The 17,089-nt window shown below is 29.2% G+C and overlaps 1 protein-coding gene across 12 annotated transcripts in view; it reads right to left on the reverse strand.

Moving 5' to 3' along the window:
- Positions 1-544: 544 nt before the first annotated feature.
- LOC141449739 (discoidin domain-containing receptor 2-like) overlaps positions 545-17,089 on the reverse strand; it is a 556,155-nt gene continuing 539,610 nt past the window's right edge. For all 12 annotated transcript variants that reach the window (XM_074119460.1, XM_074119461.1, XM_074119458.1 and 9 more), the window contains 6 exons: positions 13,575-13,697; positions 12,114-12,223; positions 10,208-10,408; positions 9,644-9,736; positions 6,683-6,824; positions 545-5,776 (listed from right to left, as the gene is read on the reverse strand). In XM_074119460.1, the coding sequence (XP_073975561.1) occupies positions 5,468-5,776; positions 6,683-6,824; positions 9,644-9,736; positions 10,208-10,408; positions 12,114-12,223; positions 13,575-13,697 (978 nt within the window). In that variant the 3' untranslated portion in view covers positions 545-5,467. The remainder of the gene's footprint in view (positions 5,777-6,682; positions 6,825-9,643; positions 9,737-10,207; positions 10,409-12,113; positions 12,224-13,574; positions 13,698-17,089) is intronic.

A 17,089-nucleotide genomic window follows, 5' to 3' on the forward strand; every position in this document is an offset into this window, starting at 1 on the left:
TTATTTAAATAATAATATGGAAACATTGTGAAACAACTAAACGGTAAAGGAACTAACTAAATGAAATGATCAGACTATTTTTTGTTTTTAATTTTATTTTTATTAAACAGTGTGGTCGTCAAATTCCTTCTAATATGAATTTCTATATAATATATACAAAGTCAAAAATTAGAAATTAGAAATATTGTAAATTTTACCCCTAAAGTTTTGTTTAATTTGGGTAAAATAAATTAAGAAAAAAAAATTAAAAATAAAAAAGGAATAACTTAGACACATAATACATTTCAAATACAGTCTGATATGTAGTTTAGATAGTTGATTCCATTTTTTTAACACACTTTTTACTTTCTCTCTTTTTTTTTTTATTGTAATAATTAGAACTGTTATATTGTGCACGTTTTATAAATTTTATTGCAATCATTAAAAAATATATAGATTATAGAAAAAGATTTTTTTTTTTATATATAAATTAATAAGCGACAAGTCAATGCTTCTTTTTAGTCATTTTTTTTGAAACCTTTAAAATAGGAAAAATATTTGTACATTTCTTTTTTAATAACTTTCAAAGATTTTTTTTATTTATTTATTAATGTATTTTTTTTTTTTGGTTTTTGTGCACAATAACATTAGAACAATAATTTATCTTTTGTGTGTAATAATGAATGTTATTTGTGTTTCTCAGTGCCAAACTACTTAAATAATAGCCAATTATATTAATTGTATGTATATTAGACTTAATCCAGATATTACACAATTATTATTTATATATCTTATAAATAATATTCCATTTTCATTTATGAATCTTTTCTTTTTTTTTGCAGTACAAATACAAGTTATTAACTAATTATATATACATAACATTACATGTACAGTTGTTCCATGTTCTTATTATTATTATTTAATTTTATTATAGTCCACATTTAACTACTACAAGACCTATTCATTTATGACTAGTTTTAGATAACTTAAAAAAAAAAAGTTATTAAGTAAAAAATACATAAATTTTTCACTTTCTTACAAGATTTAATTTTAATTAATAATTTTTTTTTTTATTTATAGTAACATATATGTTTTATTATTTTTTTTTCTTCCTCCAATAATAAGTTACTAAACAGACATGGTCCTAGTTGTAACAATGTATTCACCTTTTCACCATATGAAATCATAAACACAGTTCTATATATTATATTCATAAGAATTCTCATTTTATTATTTTTTGATTTTTATGTACACTTAATAGGCTTACGGAAACCATAACCAAACTGAGGTTGGTTTTGCTATATATCACATAATGAATAAAAAATAAAAAAAAAAATTGCAAAAGTAATTAATTTTTATAAACAAAAAACTAAATATTTCTAAAATATTTACAATTTTTATGTATAAATTGTTGATATAAATTACAAAGCAAAAAAAAGCCTAAATTACAAATGCAATTATTCAAAGATCTAAAAAATAAACGTTAGAAATTATTACATAAAGTTCTATACGAAGTATTAACAATTATTGACAATTTTGTTTAATTTTCCTCTTTTATTTTGTTAAAAATGTGACAGTGATAGATACATTTTTTCTTTTTTTATATATTTATTTCAATTACATATATATATATATTTTTTTGTTTACGAAATCCTACATTATATCTCAAGTTTTAAAAAAGAGGGTACACTTTAGTATGTTTTGTGAAATGCATGGTATGAATTTTATTTTTTGTTTAATTTGTTCTTTTTTGTTTATAACTTTTTTTTTACAATGAGGTATATTTTGTTGTAAAAACCTTTTCAAAAAGTTTTTTTATTCTTTTTTATAGTATGTCGCCTTTTCTTTTCTTTTTCTCTTTCAACAAAATTAGAAGCGATTCTACTTTTTACCGTAAATATCAAGCTGCAATGAGGTGGACATCTAGGAATTTAACATTTAGAGAGAAATCTTATACATTTCTGTGCCGTCAATTACTTAAGAAATGTAATTTATGTGAAAGAAATATATATTATATAATAAATAATACATAAAAGAATTTTGGAAAAAAAAGGATTCTGAAGCACTATGCGATTGCGCTTAAAATCCTGGTTACAAAATAAATTTTTGTAGAATTTAAAATTATTTAGAAGCTTATAGAATTCAAGCCAACAATGTTTTTTTTAAATAAATAATAATATTGTCCAAATGAATTCACTTGTTGCAGATTCACGATAGTTTGTTTGAATAACTTTTTCTCTATAAGTTTATTATCCCAAAACGAGAAAGACTAGTCTTAAGGCAGAATCCTTAAACATAGGAAATACTCAGAATCCTTAAGAAAAGGCAGCGGTATTTCCTCAAAAGAAATTAAAAGAGTGCTATCCACATTTTGTACAAGATTTAGAAGGTATAAGTGTTGTAAGATTTCTTTTTTAAATAATGGTCATGTTGGCCAATGCTAACATAAAAACTCTTCTCCAAAAAAGATGTTTTCAAACAATTCATAAATCCATTCTCTAGAAAATAATGACGGCTTTCTAAATTAATATTCTGGATTTTTACAAATTTATTGAACTTCCAAGGGATCGCTACTTTAAGTTATAGTCTAGAACATCTTTTATCTAAACCGGATTTAGTTCATTCAAGTTAATTTCTATAAAATTCATAAAACAACCGTAAATTTAATTTTTCAAAAAAAGTGAAAGAAAACGCAATATTGTTCAAGTTAAGTGGATTGATTAATCAATTGAAATCAAATTTTTAAGAATACAAATTAAGATGAAAACATTTTGTACTAGTTAATTTTAACAAAAAAACTTTGTTGAAGTCTTACTTGAAGTTGAAGAAAAAATAAAGAAAATGAAATGATCATAAAGATGAACAAACATTTAGAAGTAATAATTTTAATGAAGTCATGCGATTCCAAGTCATGAGTTTAAATTCGCGAAGGATTACAAAATGACCTTTGTCAAATTGGATTAGGATAAAATAACATAATTAGGATTGAGTCTAACTTTCTTGAATATACCCTTGAGATTGGATTGATGGGCTATTTTTCAAAGGTATGTAGACGAGGAGACTAAATCCTAATCGATCTACCAAACTGGACAGGTTGGAGTCCCACAGAATGGCCAATAGATTTCTTTTAAAAAAAAGAGTAGTTAGTACTAAAGATGTAACTATACTTCTGCATGCGATGCCCACTTGGAGATATGTTTGTTATATTCATTATTTAGTTTATTGGTTGGCAAAAATAATTAGAAAAATTTAAGTAGGTGTTATATCTTAACATCCAAAGACCATCTTACAGCCGGACAAATGCGGTATTTTTTTTTTTTGTTCCAATCAATTCTTTTATTGTACACTTTCTTCTCTTCACAGTTTTTTGTTTTAAATTTATATGATTAATTCAAATAAAGTGTACGATGCAAAATGTTAACGATATTTTATTATTGTTAACATTTTATTTAATTAAACAGGAAAATAGGTGATAGCAGATAGTGACAGTTATTGTATGAGTGTAGTCAAAAATTACAATTGACTTTTAAAAATAAAGATTCACAGAAAAGAAACTAGTCAAAGAAATTCTATTTTTTGAAGAAAGATATTTACTATTATAATTATTAATAGACTTTTTAAATAAATATTTTTGTTTTTTTCATCTAGCAGTCAGTATGATTGTCGCCACAATGCATCGCTTTTATCAGCCAATGAATAAAATTAAAAACTTAAATAAATTACAATTTTATTTTATTTCTTAAAGAAAAAACCTATACAATATAAATTTAAAAAATATTTCTAAATTTATTTTTGAAGAGAAAACACTCATTATTATTTGTATTATTAATAGTTTTCTTTTTTTTACAACTAGTGTTCTAAAAAGCTTCTTTATTTTCCCAAAAGAATGTGTTTAAAATTACTCTTTATTTTTGGATTTATGATTATTTTAAATTATTCGATTGAAAAAAAATTAATTACTCATTAATCTTTTTATAAAAACTGTAATAAAGTGCATTTACAATATAATATATTGTTATTTATTAATATTTATGTTATTGTCATATTTTACTTCAATTTTTTTCCGCTCTTTTTTATTTTAAATAAATTTTTTAATATTAAAATATTCTTTTTTCATTTTAATTATTTCTTTTTTTAAATAATATTCTGATCCCTGTCTGAATGTATAGCTTTTCAAATAGATATGTTTTCATTATTTCCTTCACAACAATATTTTAACACTTGATTTTTTTGTTTCGGTTTTTATATTTACATTAAAAAAGAAAAAATAAATGGTTTAATTAATTCCAACGCCTGAAATTTATACGTTCGTTTAGGTTACCATTTTTGTTTTGTTAAACACGATTGTAAAATAATTTGCACATTATTCTTTTGTAAAAGTGAATACAATAAATAGATTTTTTACGTTTATCATTTTTATCTTCTATAAAAGTGCATTATATATTTATATAATATGTACAATTTCTTTATAAATATATTACTACAAGTTACATAGCATCTATGTAGGCTAAAGGAAATTTAAAAAAAAAAAAAAGTTTTAATAAATTAATTCAACTTGGTCATTCAATTCCTTAAAAATTACAACATATATGTATACAATATAGATGCTAACACTCACAAGTTGTTTGGAAGTTTATGTCATTCAGATTAGTTGATTACAGAAGGTTCTAGTAGTGAGGGCTAAAGAATATTTATGTATATATAATTTTTGTTATTTCTGTTTATACACATAAGCTCAATTTATTATTAGTTTACCTAAGCGAAATTTTTATTAATAGTTCTTAATTTCAGTATTTAATTCTAGAAAGTACAAAAATAGGTGGTGCTTAATTCGATGAAATTGTTGCCTTTTATAATTAAATTTTAATTAAGAATTATGTTAAGTTTTTATTAGAAATAAGTAATAAAAATATAACATAAATCTTGCAAAAAAACCTAATTATAAGAAGAAATGAAGCGGGTGTTTTTTACATATTATAAAATACGTTGAAGAAGGTAGCATTTATATAGAAAATATTTTTGTTTTTTTAAATTTCATTTATACATTCATTTTCTTAAATAGATTTACCATATTTTCCAAGTATTTTTAAAAATAATTCGAAAAATGCAATTATTTAAATCATATCATTTTAGCAGTACCTCTTTTCGAAATCAACAATTCTAATTACGTTACGATAAAGTTAAGGTATATATATTTTTGTTAACTATTCCAAAGTATATTAGCTGTACTTTAAGTTCGTTAGATTGTACCTTTTATTTAATTAAACAACTTTTTTTTTGCTGCCCTCAGACCAAGAGAATAGTGTATTCTTTTTTCTTTTAATCTTAAAGAAATAAAACAAAATTTTCGATGTTTATGCGCAAATATGTTTTTGATTTCTTGTTTAACATATTTTCCTAAATAAAAATGAAATTATAAAAAAAGTAATTACGTACAAGTTTTGGATCTTACAACGGGCGCTGCGTAGATAACGCCCGGATCCCTTTCTCACGTAGCCATGGGCGCATAACCGAGATTTTTTCTTTGTAAAAATAAATGTATTTGCGTGAATGTAGGTCGATGATGATCCGCTGGCCGCCAACATTCAGCCATTAAGTCTGCTATATCTTGTGTGCATGGTGGTGGAGGTCTGGGTAGTGATACAAAGGAGTTTTCGTCCTCTTCTTGTAGCCTGCCTAGATTCTCTACTACTTCTGAATCAGTTAGGTTTTCAAATGGCCTTCGTCTACATAAATTCAATACTTCCCATAATGTTACGCCGAACGACCATACATCACTTTTTGTCGTATATTTTCCCTGAAAATTAAATTAGATATAATCAATTTTATTTTATGTATTTTATAAAGAACTAATTATGAATAATAAAGTAATTAAAGTGACTAAATTCAGCACATATCGATCACATCCTATTTAGAGGGATGCCGAATTCTCCATTTCTAAAGTGACTATTGATGGCAGAATCACTCGATTGTTTCGGGTGCTTTTTAGTAGTTTTGAAGAAAACAAGAACGATTACTATTGGACAAGGGGCGGGCCCTGTTTCCAACGCCCTACAGCCAAGAAATAACCATCCCTCAGATAATCTAGCAGGTAGGTAAATCCTACACCCAGGTCCAGGTTCTTTCATAACTAATCTTTGTTGTAATATGATCCTCACTGGCAGCAGGGAGCCAAATATATCATGACCTCGCGATAATTATGCAATCAAACAGGGTATTCAAGGGGACAGCTGTTCCCTTTCTTCTCCTGGCTAAGGATGCACTAAAATTCTTAGGTTAAAAACCAATGCCTCCATTTCTCGGCCAACTGATAACAATTTCGTACCTCTGAAGCCAGCAAGGCCCGGTACGCACTCAAGAACTACCTTAATGTTCCGAGTAAACTGTACCAGCAAATCCTGTATTCCCAAACAAAGATTAGTTAGTTTGCAAGCCACTAGCTAGTGAGCTCTGTAAACGCAGCAATGGAATACAGAGCCTGGACCTTCCCCTTGGACAAAAATAATAATATTTGAGGAAAAATCGTTGTTACAAGACAAAATGTTCATTCCTAATTATTTTTATTTTACTCGCAGTTTGGTGTTTTTCAACGATACGTTTTTTGTGCAGTTTTTGACGATCAACCCTTATACAAGTAACCTACCTGACAGTTTTAATAAACATTTAAAGCAAATTTCATTATTATTTTTTTTTACAAACTTACAAGGAACACTGATTCACAGGCCATCCAACGTACTGGTAACGCCATACTTCCATTAACTTTATAGTAATCACTGGAGTACGCTTCATTGTCAGTTCCAAAATCTGAAATTTTTATTTGATACCCTTTACCAACTAAACAGTTTCTGTAACAAACAAAAATAACGAAAATGATTAACAGACATTTACATAAACGCATATAATATGATGAGAAAGATAACGCACGCTTTCCTTTAGATACTTTTGTATTTTTTGGAGCCTCTTTAGTGTTTAAAGATCCCATATTATATAACCAGATTTTCTGATTACAATAGAAAAAGTAAAGTTACGTACGAGATCATGTCCTTAAATTTAGTTCAAAACATAATTTGAAATTTCATTTTTTCAGCAATTTAATAGAAATTTATATATTTAACAAAAAGAAGAATAATTAATAAATAAATTTAAATGCCCACAATTGATTTAAATAATTAATTTGAAACAAATCTGTGGTCAGAAATACTCATGTTTTTTTACCCCACAGCTCTTTTTACTGTGCCAAAGTCACCTTTACTGACTAGCAGGAACTATGAGGTCAGGGAGGAAGAGGTAAATGATGATTTTCTAAAATTATTGGGTAAAAGAAAATTATGGCGGAAATGACATATTATTAAATATATACGCAATTTTATTTCTACTGCTTGATTACAAAATCAATGTGTTGTGGAAGAAATATAAGAATTCAAAATATACATTCTCTTGAAAATATAAAAAGAAAATCAGAACTTTATTAAATGAAAACAAATTGCTGAAATTACCTACTTAATTTTAATTACCATATTTCTGTTCTAAAAACGTGGCCAAATCAAATAATATTTTTTGTAAGAAAATTATGAATTAAGGCACTGACCAAATGAACTACCTAAATAAATTTAAATAAACGTTATGGATAATATGACTAGATAAGACTATGTGACGCAGTAATATAATGAATGAACATTCTTAGAGCAGAAAGCGATATTAAGAATTATTAAGCGGAATCTTAAAAAATATTAAGAAGAATGAAAAACAAAAATAATGAAACTTCTCTACAGAAATATTATAATACAATCATAATTTTAGATGAACTTTTATGGTGGTAATAGTTGCTTAAAATAGTACAATGCCAGTTAGGTATACAGTTCGGAGAGCGTAAGCGAAAGCTGCTAATGAGTCAGAGGTGTACGCGCGAGTAGTTAAAAGGCTGTGGTCAGACAGAGGGCCTGAAGACAGAAGGCAACGAAGGAGAAAGGGCTTGAAGAGACGAAGTACTGCAAATATTTGGCCACCACTATGGCTGACCAAGCATCTCACTAACACCGTACCACTAAAGTACCATACACTCCGTAAGATAAGTAAGGTAACAAACAGAAAGAGGGACTGACGAGTAGTGTTGTACACAGTAAGAGAGAAGGGAGAAACGTTACTAAGTAAACAAAACTTCCTTTGCCATTCTAGCTCCAAGCAGCCGCCTTTCCGCTGCTTTACTCTTGCTGACCAACAATAACAGTATGAATACAAAGTTAGTTATTTTATTTAAGTAGCAAAACCTGGATTTGGTTGTGCATAAATTATTACGTCAGAATAACAGTAACCCTGTATTATCGCAATTACAAGTAGCAACTTGACTTATGAATAAGAAATATTTTAATATTCGTTTTTCATCAAAGAATAATAAAATGAATAGTCTTAAAACATAATTATCAAAATAAATTCTCATAAGTTCAGTTAGTTATTGCAAACAATGAAAAAACTATTAATGAAATAAACGGTTTTTAGGAATAAAATGAAGGAAAGTAATGTAATGTATTTAATAAAGTAGTTGAATCACAGCTAGTAACATAAACAACGGACCAATATAAAATATTAAATTCAGCCAGAACTAGATATGTTCAAAGAGATCAACCAAAAACACCACACCATAACCATAACCCTCATCATGTCTTGATAACTTGGTTAATTTCTTTAACAATGCTAAATATGATTTCCATTTCAAGTGCAATTTCTCCGTTGATCTGAGCTAAACTTACTCAATAATCTTTACTCAAATTGAAATATTACCAAGGTTTTCGAGCCAAAAACCTTGGTAAGAACAATGGAAATGAGAATGGAAAGAAAGATGACTCCGCTCCTGTGAGTGAAGAGGAAATAGGTAATTAACTTTACAATCACCTGGCGTTGCCAATTGGAAGAGAAATGCGACTGTCTTGAACAGCATAAATTTTTATCTGTTTATATTTGGAAGCCAGAAATTAAAAAGATAACACAGTCAACTTTCTGTGATTTTCAGTGTAAATTAGAAAAATTATTTGAAACTAATTAAGAAAATAACGTACTCCGTGCACGAGTAGAAAACCCTACATTTTGTAAGCATGTATTTAAAAGCGTGCACAAAAACTAGATCAATAAAATAAAAAACTAAATTTATCATAAGAAGCCTTAGATAACATTCATCAAAGTTTAAACATTTCTTTAAACTGATTTTATGTTAGATGTTTTCCTAATGTGAGCAAATAATTATATACTCGTGGTAAATTAAGGGAGCGGCGAATTATATTATTAACCAACAATGGAGTTTTATTAAACTGACTATCCCAAAATGAGACAATTTACTAACCATTAATCCAAAACTGAATAAAATCTTTTCACTTTTTTATGTATGTATTCTTTATGTAAAAGAATTGTCTAAATTTGCTTATGCAAATAGATTTTTTAATGTACCAGAATTGTGACATCTCTTAATTTATCTTTATTTTTAAATATTTTCTTGCTAACATTTCAAAAAATGAAATAAAATTGATTATATCTCGAAAGATTAAGGAACTAAAATTTATCACAGCTACAATAGTCTATGTGTGCCTTAAGGATAGTACTAAACTGCAGTTTAAACTGCATCCACAAAAACAGCTAATTGAAAAACAAATAAATAAACTAATAGAAGAATTACCTTGTTGCGAGATCACGATGTACGAAATTTAAAGACTCTAAGTATCTCATGCCAGATGCTATTTGTGTCGCCATATACAGTAAACAGTTGAAGCTAAAAACATTAACATTGATCATAAACATTGAAATTATAAGAAGTATTTGTGACAACATGAATTATTGCAGGTCAAAACAATGAAATAAATATCTATCTAAAAAAAAATCTTAAGCTTAAAATAAGATGCTGTTGTTTTGTTTGTTTGGTTTTTTTAAATCATATAATTATTATTCAATAAATTTTATCTAAATCAGTCTCGTACAGCAAGTTCTAAAAGAAGAAATATAAATAAATAATTTAAATAAATTCTTAAAACAATGTCTTAATTGAAATTTATAAACATAAAGCAGAATGTGTTCACATTTCAAATGATTTTCTGGTTTCAAAGACTTACAAAAGTAGTAATGTATTCTTATTGAATAATAAATTATATTTTTATGCAAAATAATTAAATCAACGCCTTACAATTATATAATTATCATTATGAGATGTGTTATAATTAACTAGAAGTGAGATATATGATATTACCTTAATGTTTTAACACCTAGAGGTAATGATCTTGAAGTTTCAGCTGGTACATGAGTCTTTAGAAATTGTGTGAGATCTCCATGATCTAAATACTCCATGACTACACACAAAGGTTCATCTCTACTGCAAACGCCGAGCACTCTAGCGATATTCAAATCTTCTAAGGCTCCAAGTATTCTGACATCTCGATGGAAATCCAGCCTAATAAATTAAATTAAATTTAAATTTTTAGGATCAACCAAAAAATACATTAAAACTACAATTTTATAGGAAGAAAAAGAATAATTCCAACTTCATTCATGATTTTTTATTTTGCCGAGCTTTCGACCTAGAGAATAGGGCATCTTCAGAGTGTGGAATATATTTTATAATGTAGTTATTATAAAATAATTGTATTGACTGAAATTGGCATTTTTTTTTCATCCTACTGCATTAATGAATCAATCACCAATGAACAATAATTAGAATTTTATGTTTGATCTCTATTTTTATTTAAAAATATTAATCCTAACTTGTGAAGTATTATTCATTAAATTATTGTATTCTGTACTAATGGTCCCTGAAAAGAAAATAGACTGCTTTTAGGCTTCAATGAGCCTTGGCTTTCATGTTTCCATCTTATCACAACGATCCCTTTGTGGTTAATATTAAACAAATGTCCAGGATTCAATTATGAGAGGCTAAACAGAGGTTCGCCAAATTTCAAAATAGCTGGTAAAAATTTAAAAACCGTTCAGAGAATCAAACTATTTCTACCATCAGCCAGAATTTGCAAAAAATAATCTTTCATGCACAAGAATTACTAAATACATGAAAATGATTATTATTTTGTTTTTGAAATTACTTTTTATATGATGTTTCTTTCTTTTTTTAAATCAAGGAATTTTATAAAAATAAATTACTGAATCACACTGCTTCAGAAATTATTTCTAGAATGGCATGCTTTATTTGGTAGATACTTCCGTACGGGATTTCATTTTCCCTTAGTATTTTGACAATTGATAAAATACTCGCCCCTGAAGAACGAGTCTTAAGCCAGACGATAAAGAGTGTCTTAAAATTATATGAAAAACACTAAACGGTGGAAACACCTAAAATAGTTAACAAGAAAATGTACGTATTACAAATTGCAATGCTAGATAGATTGTAAAAATTGTTGCAAAATTTAAACATTTAACGCTTTATAAATTATCAAATGACTCAACTCAAAAAAAAATCTACAACCAGATGTAAGATAGTAATCAACAATACCTAACACCTAAAATGCTACAGTTAGAAATGTCTAACCAACCATTATGGAAACTGCGTTTTAAGAACTTAGTAAATTATTACCTACACTACTGGAGGAATAGTTTGGCGATCGGCTTAGCAAATAAATAAATAAATAAATCGGCTATAATGTCATTGCTGCTTTAGAGTCGATTTCACCAGTCATTTTCATTCCAGATTCACTTGGTAATTTATTCTACTTACAAATCAAAAGCTACTTATCTAAGACCAATCAAAATATGAATTTAAACAAGTATAACTTTCCGTTAGCTTAGTAACAAGGGCTTCTGAAATATAATAGCATTTGCCTCAAAATATAAGAACCAACAGTTTGTTGGTTTCTTCAGATAACAGTGTAAATATTACTCTATTTCGTAGTTAAAAGAAAATAAATGAAAAGAATTTAAAATTAACTCTAAAATTATTTTCAAACTAGTTACTTATATTTATGCATGCAAAACTTATAACTTACTAAAAATTATACCATAAATTTAAAGAAAACACAAGTCTTTGGTAAAATCAAGTATTACTTGATTCTACCACATGATTAAAGTTGTCAAAGCTGATTCCAGGATAGAACTCAAAATTTACAGATTTTTAAAAAAAATAAAAATAATAAAAAAAATTAATAACTTACTTTTCTTTTTCACTTGCACTGTGTAACAGGAATTTTACAGCAACCAGCCTTTTCCCTAGACTTGTGTTCATACCATATTCAGGAATGCCATCAGCTTCAGCGACGTACACCTTTAAGAAAGAATAAGAATAAATTGAAAATGTAATTAGGATCGCAGTGCTCGATAAAATCAACAATAAGAATAACTTTTATTATAAGTTGAATTTGCAAGCATAAATAAATTCTATAAAAAAAACAAAAATTAATGAAGAAACTCAGTCTACAAGAATAGTTTATATGTTTCTGAATATATATGCACACTCAACTGCTAGTCTTAAGCAATCAGGATACACTACTTCCTATGTCAGTAAGGACATTGGACACCCGGATTTTTTGTTCTTTTCTGCGCTCTGTCTACCTCTTTACAGACAACAGTATGAATAATCGGGCAGCAAACATTATGTACTATTAAATGTAACTTTTTTAATTATTCTAGAAACATGGCCATAGAAAAGATTGAATAATGCGAAAATTATACAAAATTGATTCTGGAATATTGGAGAATCAAAGATTGGAAAATTGTTAGGGTGAGCTTCAAACTGGAGGAAGTTCTGGAGTACTGGGGGACAGGGGCGGCTTAACCTATAGTGCAGGGTGTGCAATGCACACGGGCGCCCCCTGAGACAGCTAAGAGCATCGTCTTGGACCATCATGGTACAACAATGATATGACAGAAGCGGCCAGCCAGCGCGGTGGCGGCAGTTATCAAACGCGATAACTTAGTTAATAGTTATAGCCGCGTGGGGGGGGGGGGGGGTCAGGCCAGGGTTTCATTGCACACGGGCGCTACACGAGCTAGAGCCGCCCCTGCTGGGGGACCCAACATAATTGGTAGAAGAAGTTCAGGTGTATTGGAGATTTCATCGATGACAATAGTGTTACTATGTATCAAAGTTCCAAACTAGTCTAACTTGGGATAGTCTACCTTACTCCTAATAAGATATATCTTTGGCATAAAAATGACACATCATGAAATACGTTAAAGGTAAACAAAAAAAAAAAGTTCAACGAGAGTTCCCTCCATAACTTTAAAAAATTACAAAATATTTTTTTTAACGAGGAATAACGCCATTCAAAATAGTAATATTTAAAAACTCATTATCACATAATTCTACATAAAGATAAATAATAATTCATTTTAATATGTTGCTGTTATATTGACTAAAATACTAAGTTCCACTTTGTAAATAATTTCACCAGTGGATTAGAAAACTAAAAAAAAAAAATCCATTCAAATAAGATTTTTACCTATTTATAAGATTCTGTGCAAAGAATCAAAAAGGTTTTCTAATCTTTACAGATAAAAGGAGAGCTAAATAATAAAAAAGCAATAAATGAAAATGTAAAAATCTCCAACTTTCGATCATCAAAGAAAGAGGATTACAATAAAAGTCGAATGAATTTTAAATTATGTGTACTTACCGTGCCAAAAGCACCTTCGCCAAGCTGTGTAATCATTCTTAATCTATGCCTTGGAAATTCAGTTACTGCTGTCTGCTCTAATCTCCTTTTCAAAGCAGTCAATACATCTTGCTGGCTTCCAGGCTGTTAGAAATGAAAAAAAAAAGAGAAAAATGCATTAATAAAATACTTAAGGACTTGTTTTGAAAAAATCAAAATGTAAGGTTTTCTCCATGATGTCATTCTGCAGAAAAAAATAAATGTCCCTGCTTGTTAAAAAGATTTAGTAGCGTGCAAATGGAACATAAACTACAAATAAATTCTTAACTTACAAAATCTTATGTTCGTAAGGGTAGTTAAAATTACTTGAGACATTTGTAACCTCTGGACAATGGAAAAACAGTGTTGCACGATTGCTAATGCTGTACTGGCTCACACACATTGCAGTAATCAACTAAATCTGGCAGAAAAATTTAGAATAATCTTAATAGTGTTATACGAGGGTCGTTTGAAAAGTCCGTGCAAAAATAGAAACTACTTAATTTTTTGGGGTAAACCTTTTTTATTTTTCAACATAGTCTCCTTTTAGGCTTATACACTTCGCCCAACGCTGCTCTAGTTTGTTGATCCCTTCCGAATAATAGGATTTGTCCAAGTCTGAAAAATAGCCATTCGTTTCTGCAATCACCTCCTCGTTTGAATAAAATCTTTTTCCCGCCAGCCATTTCTTCATATTGAGGAACAAATAGTAGTCCGAGGGAACCAAGTCTGGAGAATAGGGGGGATGTGAAACGAGTTGGAACCCTATTTCCATTAATTTTGCGACCACAACTGCTGAGGTGTGAGCTGGTGCGTTGTCGTGATGGACTATTTTGTGGGCCAATCGTGGGCGTTTTTCTTGCAGCTCGGTTTTTAAACGGTCCAATAACGATGAATAATATGCACCTGTAATAGTTTTACCCTTTTCCAGATAGTCGATGAGGATTATTCCTTGCGAATCCCAAAAGACAGTCGTCATAATCTTTCCGGCCGAAAGAACGGTCTTCGCCTTTTTTGGCGCAGATTCCCCCTTGGTAACCCATTGTTTAGATTGTTCTTTGGTCTCAGGAGTGTAGTGATGTATCCATGTTTCATCCACAGTGACGAAACGACGCTTAAAGTCCTGCGGATTCTTCTGGAACAGCTGCAAACCGTCCTTGCAACACTTCACACGATTTCGTTTTTGGTCAAGCGTGAGCAATCGCGGCACCCATCTTGCGGATAGCTTTGTCATGTCCAAATGTTGATGCAAAATATTATGTAACCGTTCATTCGAAATGCCCACAGCACTAGCAATCTCACGCACCTTCACTCTTCTGTCATCCATCACCACATCATGGATTTTATCAATGATTTCTGGAGTAGTAACCTCAACAGGGCGTCCAGAACGTTCAGCGTCACTTGTGCCCATATGGCCACTCCGAAAATTTTGAAACCACTTATAAACTGTTCTAATCGAAGGTGCAGAGTCACCATAATGTTTATCAAGCTTCTCTTTAGTCTCCTGAGGCGTTTTGCCTTTCATAAAGTAGTGTTTAATCAACACACGAAATTCTTTTTCGTCCATTTTTTGAAAATCACTCGACTTCCTCGATTCAAACGAATGCCAAACACAAAGAAATACACCGATCTGGCTGAAACTTGGTGTGTGTTCTTCCAAGAGATGCTACTAACTAAACATAACCTCGATACGCGCCAGTAGTGCTATCTCTCTGACTTTGCACGGACTTTTCAAACGACCCTCGTAACTTCATGGAATAGAATAAAATTTTTACAAAGCTGTTTGAGTTCACGCAGTTAATCTCGTAACAGCAGTATTTCCTAACCTGTAAAAGGCTTTGAGCTTTGAGTGGTAAAGTTTAAGGGTACTTTCTTTTTGGAGGTAGCACATAAAGATACGATATGACAAGTAGGCCGTTCAGAAGGTGCGTCGGGTGTTAGATGTAGGAGTCCTACCCGGTGATAAAGAACCCATCTCGACAGAAACTTTATCCTGGGAAAGGTGGAAAATTTATAATAGAACAGGGTTGCTGGAGAGCCAAATCCTCGAGCCAAAGCTACTGGAAGGTAGTGACAACAGACTAGATCTCCGTATCACAACAGAAGTGGACTATTTAAATGATTAGTATAAATATAAATCTATTTTCACTAAAATTGAATTAGTTATTTTTACTTTAATAGTTTATTATTATTAATGTAAAATAAAAATGGACAGTTTGAGCATACGTGTGAATACCATTGAAACTCAGTATTAACCTAGAGTTGAGGTTTCTTAATTAAAAAAGAAAGTAATTTTGGTAAGCGATATTTTTCTCTCTTCACCTCTCACAAACTAAGGAAGATAAAGGCACCAACAAATCTACATTTTTAGGTTTGTAAGAGAACTACCAAGTTCAAAAACTACAAAAAACCGAAACTTCAATTTTTGATAACCGCAAGATAATTGCTTAATTTCGGCATCGAAACTCATCCAATTCTTTATTGTTCATGACTTTCTTAAAATAAAACTATATTTTCATTTCAGAGTGACGATTTGCACTTTTAATGTGAGTTATATATTATTTTTATGAAACTCTTTACCCGATTTAATATTAAATTTCGCAACTAATTATATTCAAATTATATTGATAGGTTTTTTTGGGATTGAGTTACTTACGACAACTAGAGTTCTACGTTAATTAAACACTGCAAACGCAGGTATTGCTGCATAGTTCTTAGGTTTTATAGTCATTTTAATAAACTAAATAAATTGATATGTTTTCAGTCAATGTAAAAATAACATTTACAATTATATATGTGACTAAAAGTTCTTTAAAATTATTTATTTATTTTTTTTAATGTTGCAAACAACAAACTAATAAGCTTTTGAACAGGTAACTCGGCAGTTCTTTTACATTCCATACTGATTGCTCGTTGTTGAAGTAAAAAGAAAAGTAATGCTACATTTTAAGTCCAACACTATCAGTTGTGGTAAACGGAGGCGAATATTTTTACAGTAAATGTTTCGTAACACATCGAATTGAATCAAACTACTAGAGAATTGGCCCTGACCTCTATCTAAGCAATCAGCTTTGTCGAGTCTAAAGTGCTTTTTACTTATTAAAATTTTTGAATAAAAACTTAACTTTGAAAGAACATTTTTCTAACAAATCTATTTGCATACGAACATTATAAAAATAAAACAATAAATTAATAGATACAATTATTACTAAAAATTAGACTAAATAGTTCAATAATGTAATTAAGGTAAACATGAAATTTTTGTTCTTCTTTTATAATGTATTTTTCAGCAGAATTGAAAAATTGTTCTGATCTTGTTATATGAACAATTGTTATAAGAACAATTGAAACTGAATAAATCTACAAAGATCTGTCATTTATTCAATTCATTTAGCATTTGGATCTCCTTTGCTTCAATTACTGGTTAAAAATAAAAATCCTCTCTTAATTACGAATGGCCAAATTCAATCTTTTTTAGATTTATATGAACATATGAT

The sequence above is a fragment of the Rhodnius prolixus genome, unplaced genomic scaffold (assembly GCF_049639745.1).
Source record: "Rhodnius prolixus isolate KJV_2025 unplaced genomic scaffold, Rpr scaffold_2, whole genome shotgun sequence".
NCBI classification, from domain to species: Eukaryota; Metazoa; Arthropoda; class Insecta; order Hemiptera; family Reduviidae; genus Rhodnius; species Rhodnius prolixus.